Source organism: Natator depressus, chromosome 15 (genome assembly GCF_965152275.1).
Source record: "Natator depressus isolate rNatDep1 chromosome 15, rNatDep2.hap1, whole genome shotgun sequence".
In the NCBI taxonomy this organism is placed as follows: domain Eukaryota; kingdom Metazoa; phylum Chordata; order Testudines; family Cheloniidae; genus Natator; species Natator depressus.
The window spans coordinates 21,187,446-21,204,661 of record NC_134248.1 but is presented as its reverse complement, the minus strand read 5'-3'; the positions used below and the strand labels follow the sequence as shown (position 1 = coordinate 21,204,661).

Here is a 17,216-nt window from a genome sequence, read left to right as displayed (position 1 = left end):
AGGCATGCAGTGGCCCCCCATGAGCGTAACACCCTGGGTGGTGGCCCCCTTACCCATTCCTGAGGCTGGACCTGTCCAGCGGGGAGGGGATGGTTCGGGGGGGGGCTGGCCTCCTCTCTCCCCCCGGCAGGTTTTTAACCAGCTCTCCCAAATTGCCCACAGACTGGGGCATATAGTCATGATCAATTAGTGCTGTGGGGGAGGGGGAACTGATGGAGTCATTCAGGGGGTGGGGTCCTGAGGCAGTGGCTCCAAAGCACCCTTTCCCTGCTTTGCATCCTTGTGGCTGCTGGTGATTACCCTTATCCCTCCCCATCTGTAAAACAAATCAACGGGGATGGGGTGTGAGACCAGCTCAGATGAATTGGGAGGCATTTCAGTAATCTGCCCTTCTGGTCTGGATATTATGGAGTCTCACATCCCCGCTGCCTCCTGCTCGCTGCTGTACTTGGTGCTTCCCTCCCCACCCAGCTGCTGCCGAGTTCCGTCTCCAGAGGTGTGCAATTAAAGCTTGTTAAAAATAAAGTGATAATTTGTTTTGAGTTAATCGCATGCGTTAACTGCCATTAATTGACTGTCTTAGTAAATACTTACATTAGGATAGTAGCAAAGGGCCTCAATGGGGTCCCATTGTGGTGGGTGCTGTACAAAGAAAAGACCATCTCTGCCCTGATGATGGACTTTTGTTCTCTAAGAATGGCCTGTGCTGTTCTCGGCTCCTCAGATGCATGTGTTTACAGTGCTGCAAGTTCATAATCATCTGGAAAGTGAGTATTGGCGCCATACACAGGCCCCCTTGTGGATTTGAACAGTTCTTGCAAGAGATCTAAAAAGCTTAAGTAACTTGGATCTAGTGAAGTCTGTGTTGAGAGAGGCCGTAGACAATGTCCCTCTGTTCTTTGCAATGAAGTCTTTGGATTGTATCCAAATTGTTTCATTTTCCTCTTTTTCGCCATCAGTAATTCATGTTTTGGAGGTTTTAAGATATCTCCTGGTACTGGAGAAGTTGATTCCCCTTCCGTGCAGAACTTCTCCCTCAAGCCTGTCTAGTACCTTAATTCTTCTATAGGTCCACTGTTGGACTGAGATTCACTTATTCAGCAGATTGGCCTAACAAATCTGTATGGCAAAACATTCAGCAACAGTGGGAAACTCAGGATGATCTCATCACAGTCACTTCCTGCGTTGGCCAATTCAGCTTACCTTAGTTGCACACTTTATTTATAATTTTTGGTTCTTTTCTTATTATGTATTGGTCTCTCATTTCCATGCTAATTCTCCTCCCCGTCAGTTGTTAGTTCAAACCAGTTTCTTCTAGCTGCGTGGCTACTTTTATTTTCCTCATCAACATGATTGTTCTGCATCTTTGTTATAGCCATGCAAACAGTAAACATGATTACTCTACAATTTCTTACACATGCACAGTTCTATTAAAGAACATGCTGTTAAACCTTGTCAGAATAAATTCTTAAAATTCACAGCTGACTTCTTATTCGGCCTAAATATGCCCATGCTCCCAACATCCTTCTTATTCTTATGAATCCTTGGGAGTCTGGCATTAGTGGGCAGTATGGTTAGAGGAAGTGTCAGATATGTAAGGAGACTTTTCAAATTCTCATCACCAACAGGCCACCTTATCTTCAATGAGAGCGTTTTCTTTACTTGGATACATTTGAAAGATGATTTGATGAATGCTTTTGAAGAAGGGTTATGAAAAAGAGCATGCCGGTGGAAGCAGAAACTGCCCCCTTTTCCTCATCTGATGGAGAAGTGGAAATCACTTCAATCTCTGTCCCTCATAACTTCTTGGAAGCAAGACTGCTTGGGGTGTATTTTTAAATATATGGATAATGAGCTCTTTATGATCTAATCCCTCTGCCTATTTTACAGAATATTAGGGTTGGAAGAGACCTCAGTACGTCATCTAGTCCAATCCCCTGCTCAGAGCAGGACCAACACCAACTAAATCATCCCAGCCAAGGCTTTGTCAAGCTGGGTCTTAAAAACCTCTAAGGATGGAGATTCAACCACCTCCCTAGGTAACCCATTCCAGTGCTTCACCACCCTCCTAGTGAAATAGTTTTTCCTAATATCCAACCTAGACCTCCCCCACTGCGACTTGAGACCATTGCTTCTTGTTCTGTCATCTGCCACCACTGAGAACAGCCTAGCTCCATCCTCTTTGGAACTCCCCTTCAAGTAGTTGGAGGCTGCTATCAAATTCCCACTCGCTCTTCTCGTCTGCAGACTAAATAATCCCAGTTCCCTCAGCCTCTCCTCGTAAGTCATGTGCCCCAGCCCCCTAATCATTTTCGTTGCCCTCCGCTGGACTCTCTCCAATTTGTCTACATCCCTTTTGTAGTGGGGGGACCAAAACTGGATGCAGTACTCTGGGTGTGGCCTCACCAGTGCCGAAAAGAGGGGAATGATCACTTCCCTTGATCTGCTGGCAATGCTCCTACTAACGCAGCCCGATACGCTGTCGGCCTTCTTGGCAGTGAGGGCACGCTGCTGACTCTCATCCAGCTTCTTGTCCATTTTAATCCCCAGGTCCTTTTATGCAGAACTGCTGCTTAGCCAGTCAGTCCCCAGCCTGTAGCGGTGCATGGGATTCTTCCTTCCTAAGTGCAGGACTCTGCACTTGTTCTTGTTGAACCTCATCAGATTTCTTTTGGCCCAATCCTCCAATTTGTCTAGGTCTCTCTGGACCCTATCCCTACCGTCCAGTGTATCTACCTCTTCTCCCCCCCCCCCCCCATCTTAGTGTCATCTGAGAACTTGCTGAGGGTGCAATCCATCCCATCATCCAGATCATTAATGAAGATATTGAGCAAAATCTAAATTTGATAATTTAGAAGTGGAGTATGTGGCCCTTTCCATTAATGAAGGCCTGATTCAATCATCTTGTGATCTCAGGTGTTTTCCTGCATTTATTTTTCTTGTCCAACAATAGGTAGGCTTGACTGGATTCTTTAGGCCAGTGGTTCTCAAGTAGGGGTTCGGTACCTCTGGGGGTATACAGAGGTCTTCCAGGGGGTACATCAACTCACCTAGGTATTTGGCTAGTTTTGCAACAGGCTACATAAAAAGCACTAGCAATGTCAGTTCAAACTAAAATTTCATGCGACTTTTTTTATACTGCTTTATACAATACACACTGATATGTAATACAATATTTATATTCCAATTGATTTATTTTATAATTGTATGGTAAAAATGAGAAAGTAAGCAATTTTTCAGTAATAGTGTGCTGTGTCACTTTTGTATTTTTAGGTCTGATTTTGTAAGCAAGTAGTTTTTAAGTGTGGTGAGACTTGGGGTACGCAAGACAAATCAGACTCCTGAAATGGTATAGTAATCTGGAAAAGTTGAGAGCCACTGCTTTAGGATTAGGTTTAAGTATTCTTTATGCCAACTCTGCAGAGGCCTGCAAGAAACTCTTTACTAACTAGGAAGGAAGTTATGCTTGTTAGTAGCATTACAGCTTAAATTTGTCCAGTATCTAACAGTACTGGTGAGATGACTTTTCTGACTAAGGCTGGTTGTTTATCACATACTGTGTGTTGGGAGGGGGAGGGGAAATGGAAAACTTGCATCTTAAATCCAAAGCAATGTTATAGTAACTTAATTAAAATATCTTAAAACAGTTTCATAACTCATAGCTTTGACTTTAAAAACAGATTACTATTCTACTTGGCTGGATATGCATAGATCCAAATTGGTGTATTAAAAAAATATGACAGCATGTTCCCTTTGCGCTAGCTTATTCAGTAATAGGCTGGTTGGAATGAAAAAGACCATGCTTGGAAAATCCAATCACGTTTTTATCACAAAAATCATGATGTTGACAAACATTTGTCCCTATATTAATGAGGGACAGTTTATCTCTCTCCTGGAATGTTTTATAAGGTATGCAAAGACGGAAGCAAAACAGATTATAGCTGAGGGCCACAGCCTCCGAACAGGCTCTGGGTTGCCTGTGTTGTCTCTGTAGCTGCAAGCATGTCGATCACAGCAAGGATTGGAATGAGGTGCCCCTCTTGGTTGAACTCTTGCTTCCTATTGGAGCCAAATTGTGGTGCCAAAACAATCAGTTAAAACACCCCACCATTTGGCCTTCTTTAAGTTACCCTTTAAGATGGGCAAAAAATTTACTCTGAAGAGGACTGGCACTTGATACTGTATTCCGTCTCAATCCTTGATTGACAGATCTGATAGAAACAGTTGGGAGGCTTACACAAGAGGGTAGTATGTGGCTATTATGTTTTTAAATGCACTAGTTACAATACGGCTTGCTTTCAGCGTTGCTTGGTTGAGGAAGGTAGAAATGATGCAATGCACTTCTAGAACTACTACAGTTTCTTCTCTTTGACAGCTTGCACATGCAACTATAGTTGTAATAACTACACAAATTAGATTGAAATTCTTTTAAAGTGTCACTGAATTTAAGAGTTAACACTCTTAACACTGAGAAAAATTCGAGCATTTAATCTCTGTATATGCCCCCCAAATAGTTTGATGTTGCCACTTTGATATCACTGCTCAAAGAGGTTCATGCTCTTTAGGTTCCAGATATAGGCTCATTCCCAGGAGATCTTAAGGCATACTAGTACTACACAAAGCAGGCTTGTTTTGCTGCGTATAGAAAGAAGAAAGTGACAACACATTGGCTCCATGTAGATACTGCATATGGACCTGGAAGGACAGCCAATCTAATCAGAGACCCATGAGCCTTCAGGCAATTACACACAAGAGAAAACAGTTCTTAATACTAGTAGAATGGATCTGCCTCAGTTCACGGGGCCCCAGACACCTGTAATAGAATGACTAGTAAGTCTTAAATCTTGGAAAAATAATAGTGCAATTTCAATCCATGTTGCCATATTTCTCCAAAGGAGTTTTGAGTTTCTAGTATGAGTGCAGACAACATCATTTGAAAACTCAAGTTACAAGTAATTTTTTTCCCTTAAAAATTTTGTTGAAATGCAATAGATTACAGGAAAAATATCTGAGAACCTAGGTCGAAATTTGGCATATTTCATAATTGAAATTAAGTTTTAACGAGTAGTACTAAATCCCAAATTGGAATAAGGAATGTGGTGAAAATTAGATTTAAAGTATATCCAGCTCTCGTCATTGCCATTTGAACTCAGTGTAATAACTGTCTCAGTCTCATCTTTAGCCTATAGCACTTTTAGAGTTGTAAAATACATTTCAAATACCTACAGATATTTTTATAATGACGTTGTTCTGAGAGTTGAAGCAACCTTGAGGCTTCTTCAGATTGTGCTATGGCAACTGTTCTGGCTTCTTCTGTTCAAGGGTTCAGTTCTTAGCATCCTCAGCATTCTGTTGTTTGTATTTCACATTGTAGTGGTTTGGTTAATTTTATCATGATTTATATTAATTTATTAATTTCCCCTCTCCCCAAAATTCCAGGACATGATATTTCAGTTGGTTTTCAGGAACTGTCATTAGCAGATAGGGGTGGACGTCGCCGAGATTTCTATGACCTCGGGGTAAATACTCGGCAAGCCATGGAACATGTTAAAGAGTCAAAAACAGGCAAGTTAAAATTGTGGTTTCAAATATAAAATATGCTCATAGAAATATAGTGTACTATTTTCCATTGGCTTTGTCTCAACAGTTGTTAAACTAGGATTATTTATATTTCAGTAGCACCTAGAAAACCAAATCAGGGACCAGGACTTCATTGTATTAGGAATGCTGTAAAAGACAGGGGAGAAATAGTAGGAAAAACTGGCCTTGCTCCAAAGGGTTTAAAAAAAGTTTAACAATTAAATTTTGGGGTGGGTGGTTCATTATTTAAAAGTTGTTGAAATGTAAATTGGAAAAACTTAATTTTATAACTAGCTATTTTTGTCATTTTAGGTACTTCAGGTACCACAATAAGATTAAGTACGAACCATTTTCGGTTGACATCTCGACCACAGTGGGCTTTATATCAATACCATATTGACTATAATCCTCAAATGGAAGCTCGGCGTCTTCGCTCAGCTTTACTCTTTCAGCATGAAGAACTAATTGGGAGGACACATGCATTTGATGGAACAATATTATTCTTACCAAAAAAACTAGAAAATAAGGTGTGTGTATGACATGGTGCTACATTCTATTTGAGTTTTATTCTCGTATAGTACTTTCATTCTATTTGGGGTAAAAAGAAAAGGAGTACTTGTGGCACCTTAGAGACTCACAAATTTATTTGAGCATAAGGTTTTGTGAGCTACAGCTCACTTCATCTATAGCTCACAAAAGCTTATGCTCAGATAAATTGGTGAGTCTCTAAGGTGCCACAAGTACTCCTTTTCTTTTTGCGGATACGGACTAACATGGCTGCTACTCTGAAACCTGTCTATTTGGGGTGAAACTCAATGAAGTATGAGTAGGATTGCTGTAAAATATGCAGCTTTTAATTAGGTTGAGTTTCCAAGAGTTAATTATTTGACTTGAAGTATGGGAACTTGATGGGCTAATGAAACTCAAATCATACTAGCCCACACCCAAATTCTTCAGGCCCAAATAATCCTGTATTTCTGCTCGGAGATAATGGAGTTGAATCAAAACTCCTCTTCTGACCTCTAGTGCCTTTAGAAGTTTGAAGGTACTGAACAAAAAGAGCATCTTGAAGTCTTAAGACTGACTGACCTGGTGCCTGTCCAGCCTACAAGCCTGGGCTTCTGGTAATAAGCAAAAAACTTATCTACGCTCAGCACCAAGCCACCTTCTTCTAAGCCCTCTGGGTACTGCCACCTCTTGGCTCAGTACAGCCATGATGATGCCAATACTTCAGTTTTGTCTAGTCTGGCAGAAAGAATAATCTCCGCTTTACTGGCACTGAAGAACTGGTACTGACTATGCCTTTAATTACTTGTTTGTTACTGTCCCTGTCATTATTGATGATTTCTCTCAGTACTCTTGATGCCACAGGCAGGTAGGACAACTAAGGACTTGATGACACCCTGACTCTCAGTTGCTTTTTTTTCTCAGCTTGGTGGGTGGTAGTCAGGAGTACTGGTAGAGACTTTGGTGCATGAGCCACCCAGTATGGGAGAAATCTTCTGAGGTTATTCCTCTAGCTACTCTATCTGGTACCACCCTGCTTTCACCAGAAGATTATTCTTTTTCATCTTCTGAGTCAGCCAGGAGCAGGGAGGAATCTCCATTACCATACCTGGGCAAAAGACACTCATCTCCCATAATTCCTGGATGGGATTCCAGGGTGGAGTTCTAACACTCTGGGTATAATCTCATTCCAGGGAGTCCACCCTGCTGACCTCCAGTGACGTAGGCCGGCCAACCTACCTTGGCTTTGTTGGGCACCCTGGGACATTTTACAGTCCCTCCAGAACAACCTCAGCAAAGCCTCACAGCCTCCAGTTTCCAAGGTACAGCCTGAGGAGGAGCTAGAAGATGACCAGCACAAGATGCAGCTGCGTTTATCATCATCCTCAGCGGCTGAGGTAGTTGGGCTGATTCTAGTCCATCCCTATCTGTGGACTACAAAGCATTCCAAGAATTGATGAGGAGAGCAGCTACAGCATTAGAGCTATCTCTGGAGGACATTCAGGAAAGCGGTATAGAGTCTTGGACTCCTTACACTCTGCTGTCCCTGGCCAAGTGATGCACCCTATATATAAAGGGCTGTAAGATCCCACCAACGTGCTGTGGCAAACTCTTGCCTCTATAGCACCCACCCTGAATAAGGCTGACCATTGCTATCCGCTTCTGGCACAAGGATTCAAACAGTTCTTTTCCGATGCTGGGGTCTCTGGTAATAATGGCATCCAGTAGTGGACAAGGCAGGGTGAGCAAAAATCTACTCCCAAGGATGAAGGGGGGAAAAAACTGGGCTTGCTTGGGAGAAAGTTACATGACAGTGAGTTTGTATGTGAAGATTGTTGCAAAATACGATTTTATTAAGTGGAGTGCTCTCGCTATTCACTGAAACTCTGAGGAGCTAATTGAAGAACTCAAGTCTGTTGTGGCCAAGGGCTAGCTTGTCTCCAGAACATCTCTTCAGTCAGCTCTCGATGGGCCAGAGAAAGCAGCTTGATCTGTGGTCACAGCCATTGTAACGAGAAGATCATTGTGGTGAACACCTTTGGTATCCCTAAGGAAGTGGAGACAGCTACTGAGAACCTTCACTTTGAGGGAGACAACATTATTCGTGGTAAGACAGACAAGGCCTTGCATACCCTTAAGGACTCTTGTGCAACCCTAATGTATTTGGTAGTAAAGTTGATGCCTATACTGCTTCCTTCTGAATGGAGGTACATACACCCCCAATCACTCTCTTATGCACCAAGGCAGCCTGAACAGGCAAGGAAAAGGCATAAATTCCCAAGTCGGAGGTAGTTATCTGTTCATGCCTCAGCAGTCTCTCACCCGCAGCAGTCTCCTAAACAGTAGATTTGACTGCCTCTTCAGGAACAGAGTTTCAGTTGTTTAAAACCCATTTAGGAAGCAGTTGTACCATTTCTGCAATGTCTGAAATACCATCACCTCAAATCACTGGATTCTAGATGTGGAATTGGGATACACCACACAATTTCAGTCTCTGCCCTTCACCATTTCTATTCAGGAACTTCACCAGATTGCATTGTTTCAAGAAGTGCAGGCTCTTCAGTCTTGGTGCTACCAAGGTGCCACCCTTCCACAACACCAGGGGACAAGTGTTTTATTCTTGTGACTTCAAAAATAAAAAGGGGTTAAGGCCCATCCTACATCTGAGACCCGAACATCTTAATAAAACAAAAGTGTGGGATGGTGTCCCTGGTCTCCCTCATTCCTTCCCTCAACCTGAATGACAGGTACACTGCTGTCAATCTGCAGGACACTTATTTTCATGTGGCCATTCTACCCTGCCACAGAAAATTCCTTATATTTATAGTGGGGGGGGGGAAATATAATTACCTATATACACTTTTACTGTTTTGAGCTATTATTAGCACCTCAAGTTTTCAGTAAGTGTGTGGCAGTACTAGCAGCTTATCTAAGGCATGTGAGCATCCAGGAATTCCCTTATCTGGGCAACTGGTTAATCTGTTTCAGAGTAACAGCCGTGTTAGTCTGTATGCACAAAAAGAAAAGGAGTGCTTGTGGCACCTTAGAGACTAACAGTCTTTTCTTTTTGGTTAATCTGTGGCTGCTTCTGCCAGCAATTCACAGGGAATACTTGTCAGATCCGGTGTCTTTTTTTTCAATCACTTGGATCAGAAAATAAAAAGGGACAAATCCATATTGACACTTGGGCAGAGAATTGAATTCCTCAGTGCTTTTCACAACTTGATAACTGCAACCACTTATTTTCCTCAAGAGAGAATTTATTCCCTCTTCTCCCTGTATGCTAGTCTCCGGTCTCATTTGTCAACAGTCAGAACGTGGGTTGCTTGATTACATGTGACATCCTGTACATATGTGACACTGAATGCCAGTCTGTACCTGCAGTGTTTGCAAAGCAGGTTGAAGTCTGTATGTTTTATCCTTAATTCAAGGAATGAGGATATGCACCTCCAACAGTACTGGCTTGAATGCACACACATCAAAAGTGAAATATATATGTGCACAATACATCTCAAGTACCACAGTTACTGTACAGAAGTGTTTCTTCTCTTCACTAAAAGGAGGCTGTAGGTTAAATCCTGCTCTAAGTCTGGAGCAAGATGGATGGGGAAGTGTAGAATCAGATGGGTGGAAGGAAGCAAAACAGGAAGGGCGCTCTGACCCATCAAGGTGTACTCATGGCAGACTGGTTACTTCTAGCTTTACTGTGAGGATTTAGAGTTAGTCTGACCATAATATTACTAGGCTGAGACTTACAAAGCAGTCCTAGGGGGTTTAAGCATAAAAATTAATGGAATATAAGGCTACATTTTCTAGACTGCTTTGAAAAATTCAGTCATAGCTTATGTTTACATAACTCAACTTCAGTAAATACTCCCTTTCTTAGCTTACTGAAGTGTTCAGTCAGACCCGAAATGGAGAGAATGTCAAGATTACTATCACCTTGACCAATGAGCTACCACCTACTTCACCTACATGCTTGCAGTTTTACAACATTATTTTTAGAAGGTTAGCTTTTTATTTTACAATTCTTATCTTTCTTACAGGAAGCTAATTGAAAAGTTTGGGTTTAATCTTTGGGAATGGGGGGGCTTTAACTGCTAGTCTCATGGCAAATATTACATTTTTTTTCCTTACCTATGGTGGCCAAAGGAAAATGCTTGTCAGCTATCCAATATGGATACTAATCATAAACAGCTACAGTTTGGCAAGTGATTAGATATATCTGTTGGCGTACCACTTTGAAATAGGTTGCTTCTATATTCAAGAATAACAAGTAGCCTCTGATGTTAACAGAGTCCTGGGTGGGAGCTCTGCAAACAATTTCTGTTCTACTGGGGGCATTAGCTTATTCTTAAAGGCCTGGATGGCAGTATAGGGCCTCTGAAACTGGTATGTTTCTGTTTGTGACCTGGTCTTTCTGCTCATTTTGATGCCTTCATTTGAAGGGGGGGGGGGGGACCTGCTGAGACCGCTGTCAAGAGGCATGTGACTCAGTCCACGATAGGGGGACGTGTTCTTAATTAGTTTTACTACAAGAACTGAAAGATTAAGTAATACCGAAACAAACTGTAAGCATTTATTTAAAGGTCACATTGAAACACAGCTCTACATCAGCATCTTTGTTCCTGCTTAATATAGCAAAAGCAGGGCATGTAGCTCTAAATGTAGGCCTACAGTATTTTGGATGTTTTGATAAACTAAATAGTGCTATTTGCCAATTACTTATTCTTTCCCAACTTCTTTTTAGGCTTTTGAAAATAATGAACTTGCAGCAAATTGGACGTAATTATTACAATCCAAATGACCCAATCAGCATCCCCAATCACAGGTTGGAAAATGAGATCACAAGTCTTGCAAGGGAGAAACGATCTTTTGATATTACTTCAATGATTTATCATGTATTAAAACGATTTTTTTCGACTTGTATAGTTTTGTGTTGAGACCTCTCATGCATCTAACTATGGGGGTAACTATAAAATCTGACTTGACCTAGATCCATCCTTGTGAGTTCTACGTAAGCAGCTGAGTAAAACACGAAATCTCTCATCTATCTATTTCTAAGGCTTATTTTCAGCTGAAATGGAGCCCCTATGAGTATTTTCTTGCCATCTGCTACATAGGCAGCAAAAAATGTAACATTATAATATAAGCAAATAGTGTCTTGTAGACTTGTGTACAAAGTAATGATATTTAAGACATTTATTTTCGGGTTACTTTCATTAGGTGATTTTGTAGTCTTAGGGCTAGATCTTGAGGTTGTCCTTTCAGTGCAGCTTATATTGCTGCATCGCCAGACTAACAATCTTGCATCTTAAATAGATCAGATAGCTACATAAAACATTCTCTAGAGATGAACAAGACACAGAGGCTAAGGAATCTGAAGTTTTTGTGGCTTTATGATTTTCCGGATTGTGGGGGAGATGTAAAGAAATAATAATTAAATAAAGGATAGAGGTATTTTACAGGACTGCTGATGTTAAAGCATGCCTTTATTAAATTCCTTAGTTGATAATGTTAAAGTGAATTCTAAATCTCTCCACCATTTACTTTTCCACTTCAGAATGAATTAGCTTTGGTAAGTTTCTTGTACCTTGACACTGCAATATTGGAGTTGCAGATGCCATAAGGCAGTATTTAAATTAAAACAAATGACTGTTTGACATTTTTAACTTAATAAAAATCTTTAATTTGTGGTTCTATAAAACTAATGAAGGTAAACTTGATCATCATTAAAATCTATAGAACAAATTGGTAGCACTCTTAGATATATGAAAAGCCAATTTGTGTTATAAAATATTCTGTTCTTTTCCAACAGGTTGATGATTTGGCCAGGCTTCGCTACTTCTATTCTCCAGTATGAGACAAACATCATGTTGTGTACAGATGTGAGCCATAAAGTTCTCCGCAGTGAAACTGTGTGGGATTTTATGTACAACCTGTATAAGCAGGTTGAAGAACAAAGATTTAGAGAAACTTGTGCTAAGGAACTGATAGGGCTAATTGTTCTTACAAAGTAAGATGATAGTGATTATTTTTAAATAATGTGACCATTAATGCTGTTTTGTAACTGAAGCACAGACTATTTCAAAGATATTTAGGTGCCTAGAGATGCAGATAAATGCCTAATGGGATTTTCAGGCATCTAACTTGCTTGGGTGCTTTTGAAAATCCCCTAGGCACCTATCGGTATCTTTAGGTGCCTAAATACCTTGAAAATCTGATATATTAGAAGTTATTTTGGGATTTTCACAAGCTGATCTTAACTATAGCAGGTGCAATGTGTATCTGTTTACCATGGAAGTCTTGCTGGGCTCTTAGGGCTGGATTTTTCAAACAGCTGGTTTATATTCATATTTTAAGAGTGTCTCTCTTTCCTCTTTGCAGATAAAATAAATTTTAAGCATTTAGAAAAAATTCTAGGCTTATTCTTGGCACCGATCTACTGATACTGGAACAGTTCTAATTCCATTAGTATTATAGCTGATAGCTAAACAATGTTTTACATGTAAAAATCATGTAATATAAACACTCCTCAAATGTTCAACCCAGCCTTACCGATTTAAGCTGGTTTTAGGCCTTACTGTGGCAAAAGAGGACTCTTAGTGATCCAAGATGAGACGTCGTATCATCCTGGTAGATGCAGGCTCCCTTATGTTGAGCCTACTTCTCTTTCCCTTGTCTTCTTTTCTTTTTGAGACTTTTCTGGGGTGTTACATATTTTGCAGGGAACAAGTGGTTAACAGAAGGCATGAAGCTAAAAAAGCTCTTAGTCCCCTGCTCAAATTAATGGCTAAACCAAGTTGATAGTGTATGAAATTAACTGTATATATACCAGTATGCTTCCTGACATACTTAAAATCAGTTCTCAGTGTATTCTAACATAAACTGCATTTGAAGCTAAAGTGTGTCAATTGTAATCTGAACATGGAAGTTATTATCAGCAATAAAGTAACAAAATTTCTATTAAAATTTTAGATTACTAGATATTTTCTGTAACTTTCTGCATTTCTCTCAGTCCTCCCTGGCCTGTTTCCATGCACCTGTGAATAAACTTACTATCTACATGTAAGACAAGATCAAAAGAATTTTTAAAAATTTTTATTCAGGTATAACAACAAAACATACAGAGTTGATGATATTGACTGGGATTCCAATCCAAAATGCACCTTTAAGAAAGCAGACGGTTCTGCAATCAGCTTTGTAGACTACTACAAAATGGTATGAAATTATAACTAAAAATGTCATTTTCATTCTCCTTACTAGATTTTGTTGGACTTCAGAGCATCATCTGTGGATAGCTATTACTAATTAATTAGCATTCTATCAGAAGACTCTGCATGGTACTTTTTTTTTACTTTCAGATGTTAGTTGTTTACGTAACCATGCTTCAAAGTGATTTCTAGTTGTCCAGATTTTTAGAAGTATCTTGAGTCATACACCTATGGTCATTGTTAACAATGTCAACTATTGTAAAAATCCACTAAATATGTTCCTTTCCCTAGGATTACTAAAGGGACAGTATCAACTATATATCTGTTTTTTAAAATAATTCCAAAAAATTCTGGCTCACCTACATTCTGAATAGCATGTCATGAAGTGTTTTAAAAATCCTGTTAAACTTTTTTAAGGGGTTTTTTTTTTTTTTTCTGCTCCACAGCTTAACGTCTTTTTTTCAGCAAGTCTAACTTGACTACACAGGAATATATTGAAACTGATCAGACAGAAGGTGCTGTCAAATGCACAAAGTAAACCAACTTAAGTGTTTTTTGGTAAATTCTTTGCTATAGTAATCAAAGGTAATACTTTTTAACTAGTAGGTACAAAATTTTCAAACAAGAGGTTTGGGGTTTTCAAGTTAATTCTGTCCCCTTCCACTCCTGATGCCAATATGTATGAGTGTGAATTTTTTTTTTTTAATAGCAGTATCCATTGAGTCTCTGCCTGCGCCGTGGACATCCCTGTGTCCCTTTCCACCCAAGAGCGGAGCAGGCCCAGCTATACCTCAGCTCCTTCTTAATATCTGTGGCAACAAGACCAAACAGCAGCACTGTCCACTTCTCTGTACACTGTGCAAGTTCTAATTCTATCTAGTTATTGAAGTTAGTGTAGTCATTAGTATTGTTTAAGATAGGGTAGTTTTTATGTCCATTACGTAAAATAAATACCCACGCTCTATAATTTATTCAAAGTTTTTCCCATACCATAGCTGCTCTAGGATGGCAGAATATAAGTCTCCAGGATTTATATTGTTTCTCCTTTTAGGCGACGACTTTCTGTCAGTGATGGACACTTTTTTTTTTTAAATGCCTCGTACTCAGTGAAACACACATTGCAGATAAGGGTCCTTTTATTCAAAGAGCAACATAAAGCAGAGGACTTCTGTCTTAGTCTTAGGCCTTGTCTACACTACGGGGGGAGATGGATCTAAGTTAAGCAACTTCAGCTACATGAATAACAGCTGAAATCAACATACTTAGATCTAATTACTGCGGGGTCCATGGTACACTATGTTGATGGGAGACGCTCTTCCGTCAACTCCCCTTGCACGTCTCATTCAGGTGAAATACAGGAGTCAACGGGAGAGCGATCTGCGGTTGATTTAGCGGGTCTTCACTCAACCCGCTAAATTGGCTGCCGATATGTCGATTCCCTGGTAAGTGTAGACAAGCCCTTAAACTCCTATTAGCATGCTACATGAGGGCCGCCTCTGAACCTGAGCGAAAGAAGACTGCCAGACTGGATCAGACTATTTCAGTGAGTGCTCCGATAAGCTCCGGGTTTACCCTGTGCACCAGGGTGCTTTTTCTTCCTGAAGTAAGCTGCACACTTTGACTACTGAGTCTGGGCAGAAGAGGACTTAGGAAAAGTATCTATAGTAGGAAAGAGCACTACTCTCAAGATTACAGCAGACACAGATTTTTCTCCAGAACTGGGTAAATCAAAGCAGAAATCTTGCCATGTATCTGCTCCACCTCCTGCTCCTTAGCTAACTGACAGCTCAAGGCCCAGATTGAATCCAGCTGATGCTTCTGCACTAGCTGGTCACTGAACAAGAATGGTGCTGTCGGAGGAGCATATCTTTTCCTCTTTCAGTACTAACATATGGGCATGTGGCACTGCAGCAGTGTAGTATCTGATGAAGTGGAGATTCTTCTGGCACTAAGCTTCTAGGTATCTGAGATGTACGATCCCAAGAGACATCTCTCCCTCTTAAGCTCTTGGCCTCATTATTCCCTGCAGCTGAGTCCTCTTATTACTAGTGGAGGACAGAGTGGTCAAAGCTGTTCTGGTATTTGGTTTTGATGAATCTGTCAACAGTGTTTGATCTCACACTACTAGTTCAGCGCAGTGTAATTTATTCAGAATGGGGTCAGATCCTACATCCAGATCTAGCTAATGATCCCAGACAGAACATCCTCCACTGAAGTCCAGAACACTTCAGCTTTTTAGCAGGAAGGACTTCACTAGAGTTACTTTTGCACCAAAATGGAAGAGGTTCTCTGGGCAAAAATACTACAAAAATATTTACTTCCCTTTGAAAACTCTCTAGAGTGACTACTGATTGCTTGTTAGCCCTAAAACATTTCAGAATCTGCATCAGCTCCATAATAACCTATTTAGCACTCTCAGATCATCACCTTTCTATTGAAGGCCACATAGGTTTCTCACACCAGACAGTTGCTAGGTTCCTCAAGGGCCTCCTGCATAGCTTTCCTCCAAGCAGAGACCTTACCGTCCTGGGATCTTAGTGTGATTTTAAGAAGCTTGATGGGGCTCCTCTTTGAACCTCTCTCTAGCAATCTGCTCTCTGCCTATGAAGACTGTCTGTCGAGTAGTTGTAGCTTCGTCTCAACTGGTAGGAAAGAGTCAAGCTCTCTGAGCGTTTCCACCATACAGTAAAACCTCAGTTACAAACACCTCGGGAATGAAGGTTGTTCGTAACTTTGAAACTTTCATAATTGAACAAAACATGGTTCTTTCAAAAGTTTACAACTGAACATTGATATAATACACCGTTGAAACTTTACTATGCAGAAGAAAAATGCTTTCCCTTTTATTTTTTTAATAGTTCACATTTTAACACAGTACTGTATTTGTGTGTGTGTGTGTCTTTGCTGCTGCCTGATTGCGTACTTCCCGTTCCAAATGAAGTGTGTGGTTGACTGGTCAGTTTCTAACTCTAGTGTTTGTAACTCTGAGGTTCTGCTGTATTTGGTATTTCACAATGACAAGACCACACCCACTATTTTTGCCAAAAAAAGTTGTTGGACTTTCACCTGAATCAAGTGATCCATTTTCCAGTTTTCTTTCCTAAACCTTGCTCTAATCAAGGCTAACCGTCACACACTGCTGTCAGGACAGGACAAAACCCTTAGGGCTATATGTAGACATGCCCTAAGTTGACCTAAGTTAGGCTGACTTACTGCCACCACAGTGGTTACTGCGGTGGCTGATATCCACGCTACCCTCCTTATGTTAGTGGCGCACATCCTCACCAGGAGCGCTTCCACCCACTGAAAAGTGGCAGTGTTGGGGACAGAGAGCCAGGGCGCTAAGTACACAGCTGTGCCCCTCTGGGCGTCTTGCCTCCCAGCTGGAGGTGGGTGGGGGGCGACAATTGACCAGCTGAGAGAGGGGAGCCTCCAGGCTGTGCAGCTGGGCTCTAGCTGCTCAGCTTTTTTGTCAATTTCACAGCCCCACACAACTCATGTAAGTAACCTGCTGTTTAGATAGACTGTGTTGCCCTAACTACATTGACATAAGCCCTATGCCTCTCGTGGAGGTGGAGTTATGTCGGTGTAGTAGGGTGCTTACGTCGGGCAGGACAAGGCTGTAGTGTGTACGCTGACATAATCAGTGTAACGTTGACCAGATTAGTGTGTACATTGACCTATTTGTGTAGTGTAGACCACGACTTAAACTCTCCCAGACTATTTCTCGCCTTTGCTGACAGGTGAAAGGTCAATTTACATCCATCCAAGGGCTATTTAAATAGATGTCTGACTATTAGAACTAACTTACTTAGATTCCAGTCTGCAGATTACAGCCCATTCTGTCAGAGGCCAGGAGAGCCTCTGTAGCTTCTCAAGGAGACATTCTGATTCTTGAAATGTAATGCAGCTACC

General features: G+C 40.9%; 1 protein-coding gene across 1 annotated transcript in view; it reads left to right on the top strand.

The window, feature by feature from the left end:
* PIWIL1 (piwi like RNA-mediated gene silencing 1) overlaps nt 1-17,216 on the top strand; it is a 49,064-nt gene that overhangs the window by 5,842 nt on the left and 26,006 nt on the right. The window contains exons 4-9 of the mRNA XM_074972325.1: nt 5,440-5,565; nt 5,893-6,107; nt 9,974-10,095; nt 10,838-10,918; nt 11,906-12,103; nt 13,197-13,308. Of these exons, the coding sequence (XP_074828426.1) occupies nt 5,440-5,565; nt 5,893-6,107; nt 9,974-10,095; nt 10,838-10,918; nt 11,906-12,103; nt 13,197-13,308 (854 nt within the window). The remainder of the gene's footprint in view (nt 1-5,439; nt 5,566-5,892; nt 6,108-9,973; nt 10,096-10,837; nt 10,919-11,905; nt 12,104-13,196; nt 13,309-17,216) is intronic.